The 10953-nt window shown below is 42.2% G+C and overlaps 1 protein-coding gene across 2 annotated transcripts in view; it reads right to left on the bottom strand.

The window, feature by feature from the left end:
• Positions 1-10294, bottom strand: part of uhmk1 (U2AF homology motif (UHM) kinase 1) — a 22943-nt gene extending 12649 nt beyond the window's left edge. For both annotated transcript variants that reach the window (XM_034880439.1, XM_034880440.1), the window contains exons 1-2: positions 9566-10294; positions 9062-9191 (exon numbers count right to left, since the gene is read on the bottom strand). In XM_034880439.1, coding sequence (XP_034736330.1) covers positions 9062-9191; positions 9566-9881 — 446 coding nt within the window. In that variant the 5' untranslated portion in view covers positions 9882-10294. The remainder of the gene's footprint in view (positions 1-9061; positions 9192-9565) is intronic.
• Positions 10295-10953: the final 659 nt, after the last annotated feature.

The raw sequence follows: 10953 nt of genomic DNA, 5'->3' as shown, positions 1-10953 counted from the left end.
TCTCTCTGGTCGATGGGCAGCCATTGATGCCTGTTTGTTTTCAAGTGAGGTCGCGTCCACACTAGGTTTGTAGGGGTAAACAGCCCTTGGTCAATCCCCTTCCCCTAGGCCGCAATAGGTATTGGGACAGAACTTGGTCCTGCGTGAACGCGCAAAAGCTAGGCGAAGGGGTAAGGGGAAGGGGTAAGGGCAAGAATTGGGATTCAGCCTTGGTCTTGAACCTCTTTGGACTCTGTCTTCACTCGGACTTAAATGTCTTTGGACTCGGTCTTGACTCGGACTCGACTAGTCCTGGGGCCTAGCCGGGATATTCAAGTTATCCTGGCTAAATTTAGCTTTGACTCGGTTGCACGAAACCGGATTGAATTAAACCCAGCCAAGTAACCATGGAGATTTATTCTTTGCGGCTAGCCTGGTACAGAGCAGGCTAACAGCCAGGCTAAGATTAATCCTGGAGTCTCATGTGTCAAATCAGCTGCCGTCTGATCCGAAATAAACGTGTTTAACAGTTATTCCGTTGTCTTCTGCATGTGTTCTGCTTTATTTTTATTAACATGCATTAGCCTACTTGTCACTATTGTTGTCGCGAGTTTGATTTAAACCTTACTACAGTTGTTTAGGAATGGTTGCACTGGCACCCTGATGCGGAGTGGGACTTTTCCCGGTGGGACGGTACGGTTTCGAGGCTGCCTGGCGTGTGGCCGCTGCCCGGTGGCCAGTGACCGGTGGCTGGTGACCAGTGTCCGCTGGCCGGTGACCGCTGCCTGCCAGCAGACCTGCGAGTCGCGTCAGTGTCCACTCTCTCTGTTAAAGTAGAGATGAGCAGCGCAGCGTCCGTGGTCTCAGCTTCAGCTTTATACAGGACGCGCTCCAAAGATTAAGTGTGACAATATTAATGTAGCAATATTCCCAGATGATATTAATGGCAGACTGGTCAGAGACCAATACATTCATGATTCATTTTCTTGTTGCTTATCCTTCTCTAATAAAGGACAGTTTGTGTTACTCCTTACTATGTAGGCTAATGTTTTTTATCATAGCTTACATTGGTTTCATAACCTTCTCAATTAGTCTCACATCCCTGGACCAATAACGTGGCCCATATACAGTACGTATGTAGTGTAGTTTACGTTCATCACACCGGGAACAATGCAATGGTTCTTAATCTTTTTATTTTGGTGCGGTCACTTGTCAGAAGAATAAACCATGAATATTGTTTTACATATGCTCACAGCGTGTATTGAAGTCACTTACTTATTTTTGTAGTTGTTGTCCCTTTTTGATTGTTCTGTATGAATATTAATTGTAGCCTAGAAAGAATTAGATATAGCTTACAGAGATTTGTGCATATGGTATAAAACATGTTCTCACGTTGTGAATAAGGGTTTGAAATTAAGCCTAAAGTCCTTAACACTAGAACTGCCATGACGGTCATTTTGATCGTTTTGAAATTTCTATATGTAATAACTTTGCTGGATAAAAAATACAATCCTGCTGGTTCCTGACTTTTCCTAAAAGGCTCTATATTTTAATTTGAAATAGTTTTTATATATATTACACACTAGGCAAAGAAAATAAAATCACTTTTACCTATTTCGGCCATACACGGTCATATTGACCGCTCGGATTTTCGCGGTATTGTTTTCAATCTTTCGCGCGGTTGAAGATGCATATTGGTTGCTTAGTTACTATCAGAGTCTCTGCCAAAGAAACGTCATAAGCGGTCTGGAGTAACACGTGTGGGCATCAGCAATGGGCCGAAGGACAAGCCACAGTCGGTAACGCTAGTTACCACCGTGAATACGGCGTGAATGGACTCCGTTCTGAAGAGCCGCCGGGCGCTCGCTCTGCCAACGTGTTTATACAACTTTATACATCCTCAAACTGGCTGCAATTGCACACATCCTCTCCAAGGAGTGCACCAGCAGTGAAATTGTTCGGAGGAAGTTCAGGCGGCAACTGGCAGAGGAGCTGAGACACGAGTTTAGAGAGGAGAAAAGGGAGCGGAGCACGGTCCGAGCAGCGCTGCGCACCACAGCAGACACCAACACGGAGGCAGTGGCAGGTTACGTTAGGTTATAAATGTTCAAAGAAGATACTTTTAGGTGTTATTTGCATGTTATAAGTTATGTTGAATGAATTTACATACCATATTTTTCAGATCCGAATGAAATAATTACGTTTTACTATGCCATGATATGAATAATTGAAACACCTGGGCAACTCAAGTGTATAATTAAACTCGTTAAATTGTACATTTTGGTGTTATTTTGTTTTTCCTAAAGGTATCTTAACACAATACCTGCATTAATATTGCAATTAGGTATTTATCATGACAGATAATAGAGTTTGGAATCTGGCGGTCAAAATGACCGCTCACGGCAGTTCTAGTCGTTTTGAAATCCGGGCACTTCTAGTGTTAAAGGGTCCAGGTTCCGAGGAACATTATTCCCTCTGCTCACTTTTAAGGCAAAGGCTAAATACTAATACATTTTATTTATATAGTGCTTTACATGGTAGGCTAGTCAAAGACCCTTTACAGTAAAACCAGCACATTTATCACATAAAAACAGAAACATGAAATTAGCATATTTAAAGCAATTAAAACACAGTGTAGCCTACAACTTTGTAAAATGTGGAGTGACTAAAGCCTAAGGAGATATTTTTACACCCTACACATTCAGTCGGGTCCGCTTTGGTCTGTTCGCCTTTTTCCCTCCGTTTGATAAGAGACGTATTTCCCTTTCCGCATATTATATTCTTCACCTCCTCGTTACTTTCCATTTAAGCTGATGCTCATTGGGTGAAACATATGGCGCATGCGTCTTCTCAATTCTGCATCAGTAAATCTGTGATCGATACCGTGGTCTATGTGAGAAAGCCGTGAACGTGCACTTATCCCAGCTATCTACACCTGGCTTGACATAGCTTCACCTGTTCATCCTGGCTTGGCAATCGTACAACCGATAAAGCCGCGATGAGCGGATCAAACTAAGTCAAGCTGCGCTTATTAATTTATCCTGGATATCTTTATTCTACTTTCGTGCAACAGGCCCCAGGTCTCGGACTTGTCTTGGACTCAACAAAGGTGGTCTTGACTACAACCCTACCTATACCCCATTGTCGTGGCTGCCATACTTTGGGGGCACAAATGGTCACAAGTGCATACTCATTTACTCAGACAACACAGCAGTAGAAGACATTTTTAATAAAGAAATTCAGACACTCTGCTCCAGAATCAGACATTCATCCCACACCAGTGCCATCCTTTTTAGCCACAACGTTCAACTAACACACACCATAATCAACAGTCTTGTCCAGCACTCTCTTAGCCTACTTAACTGGCTGGAATTGCTTTAAGGCACATCAGGCTACATATTGGCTTCCGTTTCCCTCTCTGGAGGTTACGTCCATCTGTAATTTAATCACCCATGCTCATTCCATTCAACGCTTTTTCAGCTTTTGAGTTGTTTAGAATTTGCACCGACTTCATCCGTCTATAATCCTTCTTGCCATCCCCGGTTTATCAGGCATCACCATCCACACCTCAAACCCTCTCATAGTCACACTTAGAAGTATCCTTCCCCATTTGTCTTCCACCTTAAGTCCAGCATCAACCCTGAGCCACTAATCAAATACCTCGGCTCCAGGTACACCACCAAGGCATCTCCACAACACCCACTTTTCATTATTCCAAAATAGCCACTTGACTCTGGTTTCAGAAACAGCTGAACAGAATTCTCTGCATTTCAGCCATATCACCCAAACATTATTCCAGACGGTCTTTCCGCATCGGCACAGCATCCACAGCCGCCAGATCAGGCATCTCCAACCAAACCATTCAGTTCCGAGGCCGCTGGTCATCCCAGGCATACCGATCTTACATTCACAAACAATCTCAACACTTTCAGTCAAGCCCACACACAACTCACACAATCATACACTTTTGGGGGTCTGTAAACTATTCGGGCGAAAATGCTTCTGAGACGGAACCCCCACTCTGAGTCTCTTCCACCCGGTCATCCCACATCCTCCCAGACCAGCCATAGGACAACATCTTCATCATCATTTGTTTGTTTTTTAAACAGCGCCTTGTATTTCAACGGTCTCTCTATCTCCACCAGGAGTCCTGCTTCCCCACACAATTAGATACATATGCAAATTAAAAGAGGGCTCACTCTTTGCTACGCTAAGGAGTGGTCATTCAGTGTCTTAGGTAGAGAGAGAGAGAGAAAGAGAGAGAGAGAGAAGGAAAACAAATAAACATGCAAATGGAAACTATCGCGGCCCGAAAAATGATCAAACTCATTTTTTTGTGCTATTAATAGACTTAATAACTATCGCAACAAGCATAACTCTACAAAACTTACTAGTAAATTATTTTGACATGTAGAATAATCATTCCTACCAAAACATATGATTTATGAGGTTAGTGATTTTGGTTGCTATTATTTTTTAACTGGTTATATTACTAGGTTTTCCTCTTGTTTCATGACTGCTTTTATTACTCTCTATAACAGCTGTCCCTTTTCTGATCTTTTCCATTGTTTTATCTTGTAAACTGTTCATTTTGTGCTTTGTTTGTAACATTTTTGGTTTTGTCATGTCATGTTTTGTGCTTTGCACCTGGCAAAGTACCCAAAACCACCTCTGTGGTATTTCCTGCTAGAGTAGATGTCTCCAGGACCACATCGAAAGTTGCCAGACAACATCATTTTCTATTCATAGCCATAGTGAGAAATACAAATGTTGACATTTTTGTAAAATGTATAGTCCTAATTAACTTTGTATCAACTATGCAATGGCTTGAATGTAACGGACGTTCATTAATATAAAAGAGTTACGCATTAAAACTTTAAAACTACTTGCACCTGTGTGACCTGCCAATTCTGTTACTTTATTTCAAAACTGCGGGATATCACTTAATTGCCTGTGCATTCACTAATTTATTTGCATTTTTACATCAATGCTTGGGGTGGCAGTAGCTCAGTCCATAGAGAGTTGGGTTGGGAACCGGAGGGTCACTGGTTCAAATCCCCGTATGGACCCAAAAAGTTGGGAGCGTGGATTGGTGGCTGGAGAGATGCCAGTTCACCTCCTGGGCACTGCCAGGTGCCCTTGAGCAAGGCACCGTACCCCCCCCCCGACCGCTCAGGGCGCTGGTTCAGCTGGCAGCCCACTCACTCTGATATCTCTCCATGTATAGTGCATGTATAGGTCCTGAGCATGTGTGTGTATTTCAGGCCTGTGTGTGAGTACTAACAAAAAGTGTGTACACAGAGTGTAGTGCAGTAATTTCCCCATTGGGGACTAATAAACAAATTATAAGAAATATTATTATTATGCTAATGTCTATGAAGGTAAATATGGTGCAAAAGTGAGAGCGCGTGGATGCGATGTCAGCACTTGTAGAATATGACTTGAGAGCGCAGATGCGATGTGAGCACTTGTAAAATATGACTTGAGAGCGCAGGTGCAAAAGTGAGAGCACGTTGATGCGATGTGAGCACTTGTAGGTGAGCACTTGTAGAATATCACTTGAGAGCGCAGATGCGATGTGAGCACTTGTAAAATATTATTTGAGAGCGCAGATGCGATGTGAGCACTTGTAAAATATGACTTGAGAGCGCAGATGCGATGTGAGCACTTGTAAAATATGACTTGAGAGCTTGTAAAAAAAATCTGTAGTTGTAGATGAGATGTGAGCACTTGTAGAATATGATTTGAGAGCTCAAAATCTGTAGTCGTGTTTTTGTTTTGTTTTCTACTTCAGTCACTTTTACCAGTACAACCACAACTCTGTGATTACAACCTCTTGAATCTGTCTCTGCAGTGTGCTCTCTCGCATCACACAGCGGCGAGTCTGCGCTCTCGAGTTTTGCAACACTTCTTGCGATACATTTTGTGCAAAACTAATTTGTACCTGTGGACTTAGTCTGTGGAGCTCTGAGCCAACAGGACGTTAGCTAGCTAGCTTTGGCTAACTAGCAGCCAGCCCGCTTCTCAATACTGTAAATACCTTTTAATCATCTCAACACTCATAACAGTCCAACTGAAACACTGGCGGTGAGCTCCAGGGTCCTGCAGCCGAAGAAGGACCGCAGTCAGTGGGGCTCGGCCAGCGTGGAAACATCGCTAGAAAGCTCTGCTGCCGACCTAGAGTTAATCTGATCTCCAGCGGAAAACGGAGAGCTGCAGACCCGGTAGCAGCGGAAGAGCCCCCCCGGAGCCCACCGCCAGTGTTGGTGGAATAGCAAGCTAGCGTTTCCAGTGTTTCAGTTTGACTGTTTAAAGTGTTAAGATAACTAAAATGTATTATATTATATATATTGTATTATATATTTATAAGCGGGGTTAGTTTGCTAACTTGATATTCCACCAACACTGGCGGTGGGCTCCGGCGGGGCTGTTCCCCTTCTACTGGTTCTGGAGCTCTTTGTGTCCCACTATAGATCAGATCATGTCGAGGTCGGCAGTGGAGCTTTCTAGCGATGTTTCCATGCGGGCCGAGCCCCACTGACGGCGGCCCGTCTGCAGGACCTCACCGCCAGTGTTTCAGCTGGCGGTGAGCAGCTCATCAGGCGATAGAAACCCTGCTGTCCCCGGCCGTCCTGTTGGCTCAGAGCTCCACAGACTAAGTCCACAAGTACAAATTAGTTTTACACCAAATGCATCGCAAGAAGTGTTGCAAAACTCGAGAGCGCAGACTCGGCACTGTGTGATGCGGGAGAGCACACTGCAGCGACAGATTCGAGAGGTTGTAATCATGAGTTGTAGTTGTACTGGAAAAGTGACTCAAGTGGGAAAAAAAACAAAACAAAACACGAGTATAGATTTTTTTCAAAAGCTCTCAAATCATATTCTACAAGTGCGCACATCGCATCTACTACTACAGATTCTTTTTACAAGCTCTCAAGTCATATTTTACAAGTTCTCACATCACATCTGCGCTCTCAAGTCATATTTAACAAGTGCTCACATCGCATCTGCGCTCTCAAGTCATATTTTACAAGTGCTCACATTGCATCTACGCTCTCTCACTTTTGCACGCTGCTGTGCCACGTGGGCGAGACGTTAGAGACGGCAGAGAGCAAAAAACACACATAGGCTGCTAATTATATAACTATTCACCTTGTTAAAATAAATATTGCTTGTGTGAGTTTTGTGAGTTCATCTGTCTCTAGCTCCCTCATCACTCCATATTTCGCACATGGAAATCACCTTAGATAGGATTGCTATTTCGGAATAAACAAAAAAAGACAGATGGGAGGGATAGCCTGCATTGGGCTAATTGATGAAGATAATACATGGTTTACTTTTCTGAATGTGCATTAGTTAAGCATCATTCAATTAAAATGTATATAAACAATTATAGATTGTCAAAAAATATAAACACCGGTTATGTTAAAGGTTGGTGTAATTGAAGACTGAATGTACAAATGTGCAAATTATATATAAGACAAATGTGTGTATGGATGGTGTATGCATGTATTAACGTTTGGATGACCGGCACGGTGTACGTACATGTTTGGTGAGACTAAGTAGGATGTAATGTAATACGGGTGGTAGAGATGATAATAACTGAGATAAATACCTTAAACATCTAATAAAATAAAAACAACTAAACCAGAGTAAAAGTTTAAAAAAAATATAATTGTAATCATTAAATAGTAACAAAACTGGATATTAGTGTAGCTTTATCAGCACTTTTGTCAAGTATAAAAATATGTATTCAATAATTGGTGTGAATAAAATATAAATATAATAGAGGCAAATGGTGTTCATGATATTATAAGATATTACTATATACTAGTAATGGTAACATATTTGATGGTGGCAATGTCTATTACGAATAACTTTTTATGCAAAGTGGGAAGAGACGCTGGACTGGTCCAAGCCAAGAACCCCTGCACCGGTGCAGCAACCACAAAGTCAGCTGGCAAGTTTGTGTGGTATGTTTTTTACAGTTTTTTTCTGCATAGAGAATTTTTGGCGCCCCCCCCGAAGAGTTTTTAGTTTGCGCCAAAGGAAAATCACATGCGCCAAGACTTATGACTTCCAGCAGTCATCCAGCAGTCAACCGCTATATTTTATGAATGCAGCTTTCCCTGATAATGCCGTTTGTTTTAAACCTGTAGCCTTTGTGTCTAACTGACTGCTGGGAAAAACAATCTCTGAAACTGGTCCAGTGTTAAGCAAGATAACTGCAGTTGGCAGCGGCGAAACAAGCTACAATGTAAGTTAATAGGGCAATTGTCCAGCTTGTATTTACCGTTCACAAAAGTGCTTGTTTTGACACTGAAATACTCAGATTAATATTCTGGAAGTCTGACAACATTAAGGAAAGAATGTCTAAGGAGGTCAACCTTTCTGTTAAAGAGCAAGATCCTTTTTAAAACATTCAAACATCTGCAAAATCGCTTTTCCTAAACCCAAGTGACTCCATGTAAATTTATAAACGTAATGTTATCATCGTAAAATACACTTCATTCAAAGTCACCAGAAACAAAATAAAACTATGAAAAAGCGTTTTAGGTTGTCTTTCCACTTTTCCAACCACTACAACCCTAGTTTATGTTGAAATAAACACATAGTTTGCCGATTTATGTTTAGAGCTGTTGCTGGTTAAACAGAATGGTCTCAAAGAGGTTTTAAAGGACACTTAGAATATTAATCAGAGACTGTAAGTGGCATAACAGGCACTTCTTTGAAGTTAGGGTTACAAGCTAGACAACTGCCCTATTATTCTTACATTGTGGCTTGCTTCAACGCTGCAGCGTTCTTGCTCAACATCAAAGATTGTTGTTCCTATCAGTCATTTATACACAAAAAATTAGGAAAAAAGGGTCCAGGTTGAAACAAAAAATGGAAGCGACCCTTCTGGATTTTCTCCATGTGCCCCTCCCTTTTTAAGTTAGGGGCTGCAGTGGTCCTAGTAAAACAAAGTTACTCTTGAGCTCTGAGCACTCAAATCTATACATGGTGCAGCCAATCTCCCTGAACTGGCAACCTTGTTAGTTCAGCTTTTCTATATGAGAAGCAGGGGCATTACTTTACTTACCTACCAACCTGGGTAGCACTGCTGCCTCTTACCAACAGATCAGATACACTGACATCCAAGAGCTCCAGCAGAAGACAGTGGTTGACAACACCCATACAGCTGTGGTTGGTGAATACCCCGTACAGTGTAACTGAGAGGAGAACAAAGCTGTCATTGCACTGTGTCATGGTTAAGAAAAAGTAAATGAACCCTCCTACTAGACAATACCATTTACTACAGGATAATGACAACAAAAGTTTGTCTTTAGGTTAGGTTAATAGAGCAACAATCGTCAGTCATAATTATTTTTGCAGAACACTGTAACATTGTAAAACTGTATTTCTCCACAAAGAATCATGCAAAAGCACCACTTTAAATCGTGTGCTCGTGAGTTTCTTGGAAATAATTTATTCAACATGAAGTAGACTAATTTACTAAAAGGGGCAGCCCTAAAGTATTCCTGCTTGCTAACACGGACACAGGTCAACATGTTTTAGTAAAATAGGCTAACGTTAATGTTGTTACCAATGTTTTTATGTCCCTGGATATCTTCCAGCACGGACCTCTCCTTGTGATACCCGTAATCTCCTCCATGAGTATCGGCCTGAAACTCCTTCACAGCGGCGGCGGTGGTGGTGGCGGCGGCTCTGCCTGAACTGACCCGGTACACCGAGGCTGAGACTCCCTGGCCAAGCTGTGATTGAACTGTCCATATCTCACCAAAGATTTCGAACAGTACCGGCTTTTTGCTTTGGTCTATGGTACCATGTGTTGGTTTGACGATTTCGGGACGCGGGGTCTGTACCTTTGGGCTCGTCTCGTTGAAACCGCAGTGAGCCATTGGAAAATAGAAGGAGTAGAGCCAGCTAACGTTGGTTGACAAGTGGGTGCAGCAGAAGAAGCATTGCGAGCAAACCGGGCTACCGGTATATCAGCCCCTCGTAAAACTACCTGGACGTGTCAACGACAGCTAGCAAACAATCCAGCCTCGCCCGCAACCTTGATAAGCATAGATCACCAGATGGCTAAACTAACGTTAGCCACTGGTTCAGCACAAAAACCAACCATTTCCACGACACACAGGGAAAAGCTTCCACCATAATACATTTGTATCAAATAAAATAACGTTGACTTAAAGAGTGTAACGGTATTAGTTTTAACTGCAATCAAGTTTTGACTAAGTTGTAACTCTGGTTGTTGATATCTGCCTATTTTCCGTTTCTACTTTCCTCGTCTCTACTTTTCGGTGCATCTGTACCTTCAGTCTGCCCCCTTTCGGTAAGGCGTATCTTAATGCTTCCTCTCAAAGGAACCATGGACTAATGCTACATGAATGTCCTCTCACTGAAATGTGCAAAAAAACCTGCTGATTTTTTTTGTATACAGTTCCAACTATTGTATAGGTCTACTTGTGTATGTAAATACGGCTTACATTTATGCAGTGGCAGATTTTCAGAAATAGTATTTTGGGCAAATTTTACCTATTCCGGCTAAAATATATTTGCACCGACAGAACCAGCAGCATTGGATCTGCACACACTCTTCTTCAGGATGCCATCAAAGTGAGAAATGTGGATGTGGCAGAACAAGCTCTGCGGAAATTTGTGCTCAACTTTGAGAAACTGTACGGTGCGCTAATGCTTCTTTGATGTGCATTCATTGATGCACTTGGCAGCAGACGAGCGTAGCTGGGTACCACTGTGGGCAACATCCACATTTCCATTTGAATTATTTAATGGGACTTTGCTTCACAAATAGTGAATAGATGTAAATGTGATGTATTTTATGTCGCGCTTCTCTAGTCTTAACGACTACGCAAAGTGCTTTTACATAGTGGAGGAGCAATTCAGCATTCACACATTCGTATTTCTTTATTTAACTTTAATTTAACCAGGAAGTCCCTTGAGATTGAA

Source organism: Etheostoma cragini, chromosome 9 (genome assembly GCF_013103735.1).
Source record: "Etheostoma cragini isolate CJK2018 chromosome 9, CSU_Ecrag_1.0, whole genome shotgun sequence".
Classification (NCBI taxonomy): domain Eukaryota; kingdom Metazoa; phylum Chordata; class Actinopteri; order Perciformes; family Percidae; genus Etheostoma; species Etheostoma cragini.
This window is presented reverse-complemented; position numbering and strand designations above follow the sequence as displayed.